Source organism: Gossypium arboreum, chromosome 5 (genome assembly GCF_025698485.1).
Source record: "Gossypium arboreum isolate Shixiya-1 chromosome 5, ASM2569848v2, whole genome shotgun sequence".
Classification (NCBI taxonomy): domain Eukaryota; kingdom Viridiplantae; phylum Streptophyta; class Magnoliopsida; order Malvales; family Malvaceae; genus Gossypium; species Gossypium arboreum.
This window is the reverse complement of record NC_069074.1, coordinates 27,213,627-27,228,488: the sequence shown is the minus strand read 5'-3', so window position 1 is coordinate 27,228,488 and position 14,862 is coordinate 27,213,627. Positions and strand designations below refer to the sequence as shown.

The window sequence follows — 14,862 nt, the reverse complement described above, 5'->3', positions numbered from 1 at the left end:
ACTCAAGCAAGATACATGGCACTTCCAAATGACACCAAGTGGATGCTTGAAGACAGTTCTCCACTTCCCATTTTTTGACTCGTCCTCAGTTGCCCAACTTCCCGATTTAGCCACCTATCATGGGACCATACGCTAATAGAGGAAACATTCCCTTTCATTAGGCTACTTGCTACTATGCTTAGGGTATTCGCTTTTTAATGTGAATACTTCTTCAAATGTGAGCAACCTTTTGAAGACTGTTGATACCCACCTGAGCATAATAACCTTGTACTTTCTTAAAAGGAATAACAAAATGAGTCCCACTACGTACATCCTTTACGCACTCTGCAATGATAACCATCTTATCACATCACTGCTATCAAACAAAAGGATCTCCTCTATAAATACCCTCTAGAACAAAGAAAAAGGATCTTCATCCCCATTATTAACCTTGAGCTCTTACTCTTAGTATATCGTCTTCCTAGCCTTCTCAGTTGTCTTCCTTCTCCTCTTATTTGTCTCCGGCTTTTCGTCTGTTTAGGTAAATCAACCTTCTTTACACCACCACCTTCTTCTCTCTATATCTTCATTATTAAGACATGTATCGACATGGTGGTAACAATTAGGTGATATCCTAAATAAAAAAATAAAAAAAATCTAAAAATAAAAATAATAACACTAAATTCCAAAAGCAAATTTAACGTTTAAATTATTATTCTATAATTTTCATAAATAAATAATCAACCCACCTTGAAACATGAATTTAAAACAATATTCTTATAAATTAAAAGTAATATTTAAAAGTGGATGCAGAGAAATGGAAAATGGAAAAGATAATCCGATCAAATAGACAATGCTCCACTAGGTAATAGGGACAGAAGTGGAAAGTGTTGGGCATCATGTCAAAGTCAAACAAATGGAGACAAAGACATGCGACCAGATTTGATTTGATTTTGATGCAAACACTTTCAAACGACTCCATCCTTTGTCCTAAAAGTTCATATTTTGGGTTGAAGACATTGTACCCAAATCACCTCCCTTATTAGTGCATGCTTTCACTCCCACTACGCTCTAAATTCTATAATCTTTTCTTATTGAATTACTACACAAATTAATGGGATACTAATTTAATTAATAATATTTTTAAAGGACAAAAATATTTTATTTTATTATATTTTTATAAAAATATATAAAATATTAATATAATAGAATTTAAACTTATACCACCATAATTTAATAACTTTAATTTTACAATTTCAATCAATTTTTTAAATTTTTACATATTTTTACATAATTTTTCACTTCCATACATAAATTAACAGGTTCAAGTTATAACTTTTGAATTATGAATTCTAAAATACGAAATAGATCAAATTTCCTAAAATACTCATAGTTTTTTTTCAACTGATAAATAGAAAGATAATATGCTTTAGTGCACTCGAACCCATGTCCTCCTACATTGGTAATAATATTCATACAAATTAAACTAAGACTCAATCAACAGTTTATACTTATTTTTAACACCGCCTTTATAATTCCCCGAACATTTTTTTTTCAATTAAAAATATCTAACAAAAGTTGTTTTTTATTGTTTTCATTATATCATATGAAAAGTATATAATTTTGATTTTTCTAATATTTTAATAAATACATAGAATTTACTATTATAGGAATCAATAATAAATTTTATAATTAAATACTTTTTATGAATAATACAAACATGAATAATATTCCTTTACAAAAAATATTATAATAAAATAAATACAAATATAATTTATGAATTTTTAAAATAAAATTTTAATTAGTCACTAATCAATTATTATTTAACAAATAATTACAATTTTATAATATATTATAATTTAATGTAAAAATATATTTAGTATTATTTATTTTATTATAAACATAGATATAGTATTTTTAAATTATATTTAATAATTTTAACTATTATTTTCAAAGAATTTAATTATTACTACTATTTTCAATCTCATCACTCTCAATTTGGATTGAGCATTGCTAGGTAGGGATTGGAACAAAATGCACACACCATTAAATTTAATTTAAAATCAAAGGAGGAATTATTAATTGATTGATTAGTTGACGATATGCTATGATTTTCCCTTCTTACTTCCTCCATTTTGTCCACAATAATTGGGAAAAGATTTGAGACCCAAATTAATGACGATGCTAATGTGCCAACAATTAAACGGTAATCCATATAGTATTTAAAATTTAATAATGAAAAATGTCCTTTTCTCTTTCTAATTTTAGAAAACCATTATTTTAATATAATTTAATTTAGATTTTTATTTTCTATCGATTCGAAATAAATTTAGCTATTTTCGATTATATATCGTGAGCTAGTTATCTGACTTTCAATTCAATGGGCTGGATCAACTAACTGGATCAGTTTTTACAACATCGAAAAACTCGTTCTATGTGGTTATTATTAGGCCCAAACTGATATCATCAGTTGTTGTTGCTATTAAAGTAATGACGTGATTTTTCTTTTAACAGTTTCAAGTAATATTCGATTAATGTGTAAATTCATTATTAATTAAGCATAGTTGGTTAGATTTTCACGTTAATTTAACTATGTGTTTGAGTGACAATATAAAAAATTGACATCATTACTTTGTGTTACTAATATTGTTATCAATTTGGACTCACCAATAATATTATAAAAATAAATAATTAAAATTATTCTAAATTAAAATTAACATGATAAAAGACTAAAACCATAATCAAATATATATACATCCATACAACAAGCTTCCTTAAAAAAAAAATGAAATATCTATACTATTCCAATTAATGTTTTCAATTGAGTTATTGTTACAAATTAATTAAATGTAAATTTAATTAAAAATTTAAAATAAAATTTAAAGAATAATATTATTGTAATAATAATTTTATCTTTTTCATATTTTTATATAAAAAATAGATAAACAACTAAAAAATACTACTTAAATATATTAAACTTGAAAATGGTGAAAATTTGTGCTTTTTTTTAGTAAATATATTTTTACATAAATATTTTACTTTCATAAAATTTAAATTAAATATTAGTAGAAGCTTAAATAATAATTTTCGTGGAGTGCCAATTATGAGACCATTCCATTTTTGTTTGAAAGAAATCGCTTCAATATATTGGTTGGTAATGAAGGGATTATTATTTATGCTTCAATTTTAAGTTTATAATATACCCTTTCTCCTCTTAAAAATATAAAAATTAATTTAATCTTTTAAAAATTATAAATATATAATAATCTATTAAAATTGTGAAATTATATTTTCTATTATAAAATTAAAATTTAATTTGAGTCTAAAATTTTTTTTAGTTTCGCCCTTGACAAATTGGGCAATGAGAGTGACAAGTCTTGTTAACATTCATGCACCCTCACTATCTTTCAAATGTTTTTATTTATTTATTTTTCTTACTATGGAGAGCTCAACCACTCAAATATAAAATTTATGTTTAAATTTAAAATTAGTATTTATCGAATATTTTTGAGCATTAATAATTGTATTTGAATTTATGCATAATAAGAGAAAGACTAGAGTAAAAACTAAAATCTAGTAAATCCAATAATGAAAAGATAGGTCTAATTGAACACATTGAAACTTCAATTTATTTGAATTATTTTTATATAGAATATTAGTCTTATATTTTAGCTACTCTATATTTATATTTACTTTTAAAAAATATTCTCAAATTGAGATATAATGTATAATTAACCCTAACAATTCTATCTTAACTTTAAATTCTTATTATAATTGTAATTAGTATACCTTGTTAAGGTGATCTTGGCCGGGAAGATGTATGGTACCGAACTTCATTGGATTACCACCTTCGTGATCAAACTTAATTTGCTAGTGTCCTTATTAACTAAGGGAATTGTTCCACTATATTGTCAAAGTGTATGTAAGTTAGCTACCCATGACAACCTAACTACTCCGACAAAACATCTATTACTTATCACACATATATATTACAACTTGATAACATCACATCATCTTGCCAACCTAACCATGGGCAAACTAGTCAAGACATGTCATTTATACGCCTTCTACTCTTTAGAAGAATATTGATCTATTACTGGCATTGATTCTTTATCCCCTCTCATCCTCGTTTCTAAACCTTCTATCCTTTTTGTTCCTCATTGTTTACTAATCAACTGCAGCTCTATCACCTTAACGCTTTGCTTAGTAGAGTAGAAAAAAAAATTAAAAAGATGAAAAAGTGAAAGGGTAGACAAATAGAAAGATGAAATATGTATGTCTTTTTTCTTTTACAGACGTGCTTGGTGGGAAATGTTAAAAAAATTGAAAGAAAAAGAAATTTTTCTTCATTGCTTGATAGAGTTGAAAAATGAAAGAAAAGAAAATAAAATATTTGAAAATCTATAATTTTAAACTAATATCTACATTAATCTCATTTTTCTTTCATTTTGTCATTCCAATTTGGAAGGATTTGTTTTTATGCATTAGGATAGAAAATGATTATCTCTTCAATTTTCTTTTCTCCTACTTTTCTTTCCTACCAAACACACTTAAAATTTATTTTCTTTCTATTTTTCCATTTCCTCCTTCATTCCCTCTACTTTTCCACTCAACCAAACACAACTTAAGACTTTTGGCCCTTCAACAAACTATCCATAACAATAAAATTAAGACAATGCAAGGGTAGGCATTTTTTCATTTTTCTTTTTAATTGATGAATTAAAAAAACTCAAACAAATCGTTAAACCATAACATATTAAAAAAATAGTATTATATAAAATTTAATATCCAAATATTTACGTTCATGTATTTAATGTAAATAATTTATTTTTAATAAGGTTTTGACATCGTTGATTAAGTTGGAGGCCTTGGATGCTTGAGCATCCAGATTTGAATATTACTATGTGCAATATTGTAATGTATAGGTATCCAATCCCATCATGTGCACATCTTGTGTATGGATTTATTTAAATTCTTTTCGATTCTTCATTCGTTTTATTTTGTAACGGTTTAATTCTAATGTTGTAATTGCTCAAACATATATTTATATATATGAATATATTCTATTTGTAATAATAATATGAACTCCCCATTTAATTTTATTTAATATGGGCATAATTATATCTTATCTTATATTATTATATTTAATTTATATTGTGGTGACCAATATCTACATCTATCAATATCTCTCTATAGTATATATAATGTCTAACTTCTTATATTTTTGTCTTTTATACTTGTTATAAAATATATAAAAATCAATTTAAATTAACATATAAAGCAATTTCAACACAAGTTATCATAATTTTTAAATTTTTCATTTTACCATTTCAACCGAATTCTCATTCGCTTTTAATATGGAATGTTCATAAATATATTTATTATATAATTTCACCCCACATTATGAGTATGATATAAATTAATTATTTTAATGAGATATAAATTAATTATTATTCTTTAAATACTTAACTGAATTAAATATATATTCTTTTAGTTGCAAAAAGAAGTTGAACTATAACGCTCAAATGATAACAATAGGTTGGTTACCCAATGTTTATCCCTCAATATTACATCTTGCACCATAAAACACTTTATCGCTTTATTTATAGCATCAACAATCATGTTTACTATTCGTGGTACATATCTAATCTCTACTTACCAATCCCTAGTCATCCATTGTGAACTTCCAATTCTAATATCAGTGAATCCATCACTTTGACTTCAGGTATTAGGTCAACTATTGTTTTACTATCACTCTCAATTAGTAGCTAACATACTCCCTTCTCTCAAACCGTTTTCAGCCCATCAACAATTACTCGAAATTCTACCTCTAAAATCGAGCTAACACCTATATTACAACCATACCCAATAGCTTTAATGACATCTTAAGATTTAAAATATATATTTAATATTATAATATTTTAAAAAATTTAATCTTACCATTTCAATCAAAATTTTAATAAATATTTGAGCAGTAATCCAATTTTATTAAATTCTCATAAAAAATGGAAATATAAAGGAAGGTCAAAGATACGCATAGGAGGCAAACAAAGAAAGAGAACTTCAATAAAATTTATGATTTTAATAAATAAAAAATAAATTACGTCAACTCAATTAAAAAATAGTTAAGTTTTCATTAAAAAATTAGTTCAAAGTTCAAACTCTTCTGTACGTGTATCTGTTTTTCAACCAAAATATCCCATTCTCCACCCCAAGCTCTCTCAACTCGTATTTCTTACAAATTTTAAACTCAACCACCACCACCGCCGAACTATCCTCCGTCAATTTCTACCGAAACGGTGGTGCAGAAGCTGATAGTGGAGATGGACCAAATACCTCCTCGTGGAGTTCACCACCGACGAGCTCACTCCGACACAACTTTCCGTTTCGATGATCTTCTCCTCTTCGACCCTTCCGACCTCGATCTTTCCTCCCTTGACCTCCCGGCTTCCTCCTCCAATCCCACTCCTCCACCTGTCGTCCCCGTTCCGATCTATTCCTCTGACGATTCTTCCTCCAACGGGCATCATCCTCGCTCCTCCCACAGTAACCCTAGGCAAATCTCTTCCCACCTCCGTAGTCTCTCTGTTGACTCGGATTTTTTCGACGGACTCGGCTTGACTGGACCGGCTGTTTCAGGAGGAGCTGGAGATGAGAAATTTGGCGGGAAAGGAGTGGCGGGAGAGAAGAGAGTTCACCACAGGAATAGTAACTCGATGGATGGTACGGCGTCGTTTGAGGTTGAGTCTTTGATGGCCGTTGACGGTGTTAAGAAGGCTATTGCTCCTGATAGACTCGCCGAGCTTGCTCTTATTGATCCCAAGAGAGCTAAAAGGTAGGGTTTTTTTTCCTGATAGTTGATCCTTTTTGCTACTGCTTTTTTTTTTTTATCCTTTTTATTTTGAAATCAAATTAATGGAAATTTTTTTTACAACTTATTTTTAATTAATTATATTTCCTGAGAGACAAATTTTGTTTTTCTTTAGTTTTGATTTGATCTTCCATCGATTCGCAAATTCGACTTGAAAAAAATATCTTTGATCTGATGGAGTTTTTATTTTTTATTTTTATTTTTGTATATTTAAAGTATTTTTTAATTAGCGAGCACAAATAATAAATATGAGCATTGAGCTTCTTTTTTCTTACAAATAAACATCTTAATTGAGGCTAAAATGAAATTCAATCGAGTTCAAGCTTGGAATTTCTAGTTTGAGCTCAAGCATGTTTAAGCTCTTTTTGCTTGTATTATAGTAGTAATTACTTTCTTTTATTAATAATTAAAAAATAGGAGGAAAGAATGAAAGATGGTGCCAGTCAATCTGTCATGATGAACACTTTTCTAGTGACTATTCGCTTGATCAAACAGCCTCTCTGCTGGGAAGGCTGTTTGAATTAAGAACTTGTCTGGGAGCCTTGTGCACTAGCTTCAACCTTAATAACAGAAGTAGGGTAACACTCAAATCCTTTAAAGTTCTCCGATATATTAGAAGGGTCTAATAGTGGTACTCTCAGTAAGTGTGTAATACAGATATGTTTGGGACAATAGTCAGAATTGGAGCAGCATAGACGTTGTCTTATGAATGTAAGTTGGTGGAATTAATTTTCATAGCAAATGAAGTTTGTTTGTGTTATTTAGGATTCTGGCTAACAGGCAATCCGCGGCGCGTTCGAAGGAGAGGAAGATTCGATACACCAGTGAGCTGGAGAGGAAAGTTCAGACTCTTCAAACAGAAGCTACCAATCTCTCCGCGCAGGTCACAATATTACAGGTAAATATACTTTATCCTTGTGCCTCTCTGATTTAGGTTCAGAGTTCACATCTTGAAAATGTGATCCCTTTTTTTATCCTTTCCAGGTTCATGTATTCAAATGATATTTTTTTTCATTGCTATGATTATAATTGCGAGTGGAATCTCATATGTATGAAACAGATGCCTGCAAGTATATTTATGGGTTGAATCACGTGTTATACTTAAAACATTTCATTTGGGACGTTATTTAATTTACTACTTGAATATAAGAGGAAATCTTTTCTGAGAATGCTTTCACCTTTGAAAATACTTCTTTGTTGTATAGATGCATAGAATTCTCTTAGTTGGAAGAAGGGTTTAGACCCGTATTACTATAATTAGGGTTGCCTATTGCTTCAACTCTTTTTTTTCTTATAGTATTTGTGTCTTGACACTCATTTTGGATTTATAAGCAAGAAGTTATGACTTTCAAGGATCCTTCAAAATACTTGAAAAAAACTTAGAAAAATCTTACCATATCTATAGAGAACATATGTTGCTAGTATCTTTAGTCACTTTGCACCTTCTTGAGAGAAGTTCCATTACAAATTGTTTTTCCTAGACACTTAACCTTGTAAACTATCATTGGTCAACCGTTGAATAAGAAAACTATATGCAGTTGAAATAGCCTATGTCGCTCAGATTCTTTATTTTAAATGTCTGACATCCCTATCCAACAAGTATAGGGACAAGGGTATAAGATTTAAGTATATGAAAAAACTTTCAAAATTCCAAGCATACTTGTGTTAGGCAAGTACCAGGATCCTACACTCCCCCTTGAGTCTGAGTAGCACTGAAACTGAGTAGCACTGAAATAACTGTGTACCTTTAACATAGGAAATATCACATAAAAGTTTGCATGATTTATCTGATATGGTTATCATCGGGACTGCTTAGTTATCGTGCACAATATGATATTATTTAGCATTTTATAGAGTCCAATTGAGTTATTTCTGCTGAAGTTGCAAACCTGGAAAACCTGTTTTGCATCTTTGAGGGCTCTAATACTTGATAACTGTACCCAGAGTGAAGGGAACAGATTCTAATATTTTTCTCCTTCAATGCAGAGAGACACTACTGGGTTGACTACTGAGAATAAGGAACTCAAACTACGGTTACAGGCCATGGAGCAACAAGCGCAGCTTAGAGATGGTAATATGCATACTTTTTCCTTATGTTTGCACTACATACTGCAATTATACCGGTGGTGGCCGGGAGCATTATGAATGAAGTAACTGCATTGTTTTGGTCATTCATCAGCTATGATGCAATTGGTAAAACCATCAATATTCTTCCATTTCATAGTTAAGTGATTTCATCATGTAAAAGAGTAAGGTACAGTTGAATTGTAAATTCATGAGTGCACTTAAAGGGCTTTGTTAATATGACATGGGAAAGGATGTCATATTTTTGCTTCCATAGTCCATACAATTTTGTATTGTCCTACAATATGTCATCAAATGGGTATATATAGCAGTATTGTCAAGGGCACAAGGCGCACTCTAGACATCAAAACGTTTATATTTTTTCTAAGGAAAAGGTGCAAGTAAAAAAAGGCTAGCCTGAATAGAGTAGAGTAAAGTGCATATGTGTATGTGTAAGTTAATAATAATAAACTAGTGTGGTATAGTTTATCTACAAAACATGTAAAATTTTATTACTCAATATTTATGGTTTTCTTATAGGCTATGTCTATAGTAGAATACTCAAATATTGAGAAGTATAGATATTGATACTATCCCTTTGTTACTGGTAGACTTTTATCCAATGAAAAGGCGAAAATTAAAAAAAATTAGAGCGTACTTTAATCAGACTGGCTTTTTCCATGCTGATTGCCTTATAAAAAAGTTGCACTTAGGTGCGTGGTGCGCCATTAAATAGGCCCTGCTCGATAGGGGTCTTTAATGCTAAGGCACAGGCACGTCTAGACACAACACTGACATTTAGTTACCAAATTAGGCTTTGAAGATATATTAAAATTAACATTTATATTTCTATGGTTGAAGCTTTAAATGAAGCGTTGAGAGAAGAGGTGCAGCGGCTTAAGATACAAGCCGGTCAACTGTCAGCTATGAATGGAAACCATTTCAATGGCGGACTACCTCAGTTTTTCTCCCACCAACCGTCCCCACATCACTTTGGTGGTCAGCAAACCCCGCAACAGCAGCAGCACCAGCAGATGCCCGAGTCATCCACCAATAACGGACATCCGCAACCTCAGTTTATGGATTTTAACCAGGGAGCCTAGTTTTGAGGCTGGAAAAGGATCCTTAGAAAACATAAGAAAATGCATTCAACATAATATCTTGTACATAGTAAATATATGTATACATAAATGTATATGTATTACAGGTTAGGGTTGTGAAAGAGTGTTGGTGGGATCAGAAGTTTCACATATGGCTTTATTATCTCCATAATTAGGCTAAGATGAATGGAAATGTGTTGCTTTGGAGAGATTAGGTCCCAAATTCTATTGGATAATTGAGGGCTAGGATGTTGATTTTCAGTACCAATGTACTATGAAAATTCATATTCAGCAGCCGCATTTATACATTACAACTAGACTATTGATGCTTGTTTAACTCGGATTCTGAAATAGAGAATATCTCCTGGTGTAGTTTCAGTGTACTTCAAGAACTCGACAGTTCATGGGTCGCGTTTCAAAATTCTTTTCTATTTTTTATATCAATATACAAGTATTTTTATAATTATCAATTTTAATGAAACGAGCTTTATTGATCAAACGGTAATTTGGGTCAGAGTAGATCAGTTAGGGCGTTAGGTTTTAATAATAAAAAAGAAGACTACATAAAGTGTCTACATTAAAACATATGGAAGCATTTGCACTGATGACAGTAGCAGCACTGAGTTAGAATGTACCAAATGAGAGCTTAACAAAAAAAAAAAAATGATGTTTGGTTAAGATGGTAGTAGAGGGAACATGCTATGGTTGCTAATTTTGGACCATAACTCATCTTTGTGATCCAAAATCCAAATAGCAACTCACATGCAAAGTAACTGGCAATAAGATGCAAGTTCATGAGCTCAAACCCTCCACTTTCTTCCCACCTACCATTTCCTTATGCTCAAAAGGAAATATTTGACTTAAATCAAACTTACGTTGATCCAACCTTTCATTTTCTTGAAGTACTTATGTCTGACACAAATAACAACAAAGGTATGGGGGATATCTAAGGACCCTCTAAATATATGAAAATTTAAAGTAATCGAACATACTCATATTGGGCACGTAGCATCAAATGGGGGGTGTGCTTATATTCATATCATGTGGTAGTACTTCAAAAGGCTCAATCTTCTTATGCATGAAGTTCATGATATGATCAATGCTGATTAAATCATATTCAAGCTCTACCAAGCTATCTGAGATTAGCATCTAAATCTAAGACAACGATGGCTACCTATCAGGCTATCACATATAAACAACATTATCTTCTTTTTCTAGACAACAAATACTCCTAAGAAAATAATCCTCCAGGAGCACTCCTACACGATCATTCACGAATCATGCTCCCCCCGCCCACAAGTGTTTCTAAAGACATTCTGTCACTGCATCTTGAAGCATGGCAATGTATATTCACGAAAGTTAAACAAAAATATGCTTGGTTGAATTGTAGTACCACGAGCATGCCAAGCACGCTAGAATTTTGGACCATGCCCTAACTTCCTGAGCTAAATACAAGCTCATTTGCAAATAATGAAGTAACTAGCAATAGGGATTTTAGCACATGTGCTTAATCCCGATCCTTTTATGTCTTCATCTCATCTGTTTCCACCTACTATTTCTTATGCTCTGAAGGAAATATTTAAGATCCACAACAAACAAGTGTGCATACTTTCAAATCATTTTGATAATCAGTTAGGTATTACTTTAAAATACCAATAATCTGTGTGTTCTATCCATTCATATTCCTAAAAAAACAAGGGTGAGTCTACTTATGCATGAAGTTCTTGATACCAATGATGATATATTCATGCTCTCCCAAGCTGTCTGTGATTAGCATCTAAATTAGAAGGCAACGATGGCTGCCTATCATATATAAACAATACTTATGATTTACTAGACAACAAATATTCATGAGATAAAGACTCTTGAAGAATTAATGGAACCATTAATACTCCCCCTGCCCACAACAGATGTTTCTAAAGGCAATCTTTAAGTGCATCTTGAAGGACAAAGTCTTAGATAATAGTATTATTTGCTTCGTACTGTTAATGCCAACACCTCTATTCAGCCATGCATTTTGGCTTGAGGATAGGCCTTTTGTTTGCTTTAACTCATACACTATGAATTCTTTCTAATACAGGAAATGACCAAAACCAAAACAAATGAGATAAAGTACTAGTAACAATAAGGCCAAATCATATGAACAAATATCTTTTTCCTCTTTCTTGCATTTGAATTTGCATGTATGCTTGAATTAGTAGCCAAAAGAGTGATCTTTCCCGTGTTAGGACTAATATATATATGTTAAGCTCCAATTCATGCTTAAGCATGCCATTTATATTTTGGATTCATTTGAATCTTCACTCTCATATACAATTATGATTTGGGCCAAAATAAATCAACATAAACCCTGGGAAATAGAGAAGGAAAGAAGGAATACAGAAAGACGAGAGAAAGAGTAGAGACTAGTAAAAAACTCTAAAATATTTCCTTTCAACCACTAGTTTGACTAAGGTCAACTATTTTAATTCTCATTTTCCACAGCCACCCCCTTTCGGATCCTGAAACCAATACAAGAGCAATCTCTCAGCCAAAAGAATATATTTAAGCACCATTCCAAAATCCAATTAATTTGGATCTCTACGAACTGGTGCTTCTATTTTATGTCCTTGAAGAAACTACAACATCAATAGGAACTATGACTTCATACTTTTAATTCCGAATTACCATAAATCACAAAACATTCCAATGAATGGGCCATAATGTTATTCTTAGTAACTGCACTAACTAGAGTATAGATTAGCAAATGACAAGAAAATGCGATTAGCATTGACAATGCTTCATATTGTGATCTCCTAACACTAGCTTCTTCCATTAATTTCAGAGAAAAAACACATTGTAGTTGCAAATAAACACAAAAATATCCAATATTTGAACACAATGCCTCAATCAAGCATCAAAAACAGTAATAGAAGAAATGTAACATTCTTGGGTTCTTTTCCATTATAATTAACGAGTTACATTGCCTGAGAACAAATTGAACGCAAATCTCACTTTTTCATTCTTGAGTCCTGAGTGTTGACAAACAGATTACAGTGTTTTTTGCACTACCCTGAATCGTCCATTTCACTAAAAGAACATAAACGAAAAACAAGAATGATTCAAAGTAGTAAACAATGCAAGAACATACTGAGCATTGATTTAAGGAACCGCAAACGTTCCCCAGAAAAGCTTGTCCCCGTTTGCAGGCGCCCCATCAATCCACCGTCATTCAAAGTGATTCAAAGGAAATACAGAAATAATTCAAAGTAGTAAATAATGGAAGGACACACCTAGCGAAGATTTTAAGGAATTGCAGTAAGCCGAGCTTCAAATGTAAATCCCCGGAAAAGCTCGTCTCCATTTCCGGGAACCCCATCAATCCACCGCCATTTGCAGCAATCCCAAAGAGCCAACCTCCCAACTTTCTTCCCAGAAAAGCAAACTCTATTCCCTCCTCCAAAGACCTTAAATTTACTATCCTGAAACCAGCGGTGCAGGGCCTCAGGCATCCTAGTCGCCTCTTCCCACTCCATTGTTTCCAAATCCAATCTCAATATCAAAATCGTCGAACAAGATTGATTAAAGGAATAATTGGATTTTAAGCCTCCAATCATCAAGATCTTGTTCCCATCGCCGGGTATTAAACGCGGTCGTTTCATGATATCGAAAATGTCCCCCCATTCGTGCCTTTCTAAACATTCCCAGTTATTGTTCATGACATTTAAATTTAAGTTTAACAAATTTTTGACAGCGCAAGAGAATAATTTCCACTTACTTCTCCACGGCGATCCGACGTCGCATAGAGCGAAAACGGAGTTGGAAATCACGATGGGACTTCGGGGTTTCGAAGGCAAATTCGAAGAGAATTTGAGCCATTGCTGGGTTTTTTGAGAAAAGGAGAAATAGAGAGCAGCGAGTTCTGTTAAGACCATGACTCGGTTCCTTGAGTCAACTAGCACCGAGCCATGGCGGGACCAGGCCGAGCCAAGTTGAGGGAGGACTCTGTATTGACGAGTCAAGGGGTTACAGACGATGAGTGACTTGTTGGAGTCGGGTGAGTCGGCCCAGAGGTAAACGAGGCCGAGTGAAGAGGCGACAGGGTGAGGAGATCGGAAGGGAAGGAAATCGAGACTGAATCGAAGCCATTGGTTCTGATCGGGATCGTACACGTGGATGCAGGAGTGGAGGGAGGCGTGGCGGCTGTGGTGATGGTGGTGGAGGTGAGGGGGGCGGAGAGCGAGGAGGTGGAGATGGGATCGGGCGGAGATGAGGTGAATGAAAGAGGAAGAGGTCAAGGTTCGGTTAAAGAGCTTGCAAACGGAGCGGCAAATCATGATCTGACGAAGGGAGAGTGAAGAAAAGATCTGATGAAGAGTGTCTTCGGGTAGACGGTTGATCGGCGAATCCTCCATTTTCGTCGATGGAGAATGCAATGCGAAGCAGGGGATGATGATCAATTCACGGGGGTTTTAATTAATTAAATAAACTAAATAAAAGAAATGGAGAATTTGAGGGTTGCGTAAAGATACTGTGTTTTCTTTTCCAAAGGTGGCTAAGGAGTCTACGCTCCGTCGCCCCTACATCCCACCCCCAATTTTACATTTTTCATTATATTTTGTCTAATTCAGGATAAATTATTTTATCTATCTTATCCATTAGATTATTTATAGTCCCGTCCAATTAAAAATAATTTTTTTTATTAAATTCATATTATATGTATATTTTTTATAAAATTAATCATTTCCCTTTAGTCTTAAGTAACGTGAAAGATACGTCAGAGTGAAAAATTAACTTCAACTCATCTCGTGAAATAGTGGATTTAACAAAATTTAAGGCTTCTAATTTAGAGAAAATGTGAATTTAGCA

At 32.4% G+C, this 14,862-nt stretch overlaps 2 protein-coding genes across 2 annotated transcripts; one reads left to right on the top strand and one right to left on the bottom strand.

Annotated features, from left to right (window-relative positions):
- The first annotated feature begins 6,024 nt into the window (after positions 1 to 6,024).
- LOC108450228 (transcription factor VIP1-like) lies at positions 6,025 to 10,328 on the top strand. The gene is made up of 4 exons (XM_017747756.2): positions 6,025 to 6,814; positions 7,616 to 7,748; positions 8,837 to 8,921; positions 9,776 to 10,328. The coding sequence occupies exons 1-4, from the start codon at positions 6,303 to 6,305 to the stop codon at positions 10,015 to 10,017; spliced, it is 972 nt and encodes a 323-aa protein (XP_017603245.1). The 5' UTR covers positions 6,025 to 6,302; the 3' UTR covers positions 10,018 to 10,328.
- A 2,595-nt stretch (positions 10,329 to 12,923) lies between these two features.
- Positions 12,924 to 14,626, bottom strand: LOC108450170 (SKP1-interacting partner 15). Its single transcript, XM_017747680.2, has one exon. It carries the CDS (start codon positions 14,406 to 14,408, stop codon positions 13,299 to 13,301), a length of 1,110 nt encoding a protein of 369 aa, XP_017603169.1. The 5' UTR covers positions 14,409 to 14,626; the 3' UTR covers positions 12,924 to 13,298.
- Positions 14,627 to 14,862: the final 236 nt, after the last annotated feature.

Excerpts from the sequence above, each read along its gene's own strand:
- LOC108450228 (XM_017747756.2), top strand. The coding sequence starts at position 6,303 with ATGGACCAAATACCTCCTCGTGGAGTTCACCACCGACGAGCTCACTCC. Across the intron at positions 6,815-7,615 it reads GATCCCAAGAGAGCTAAAAG|GATTCTGGCTAACAGGCAAT; the intron begins GTAGGGTTTTTT and ends TGTGTTATTTAG. Across the intron at positions 7,749-8,836 it reads CGCAGGTCACAATATTACAG|AGAGACACTACTGGGTTGAC; the intron begins GTAAATATACTT and ends CCTTCAATGCAG.
- LOC108450170 (XM_017747680.2), bottom strand. The coding sequence starts at position 14,408 with ATGGAGGATTCGCCGATCAACCGTCTACCCGAAGACACTCTTCATCAG.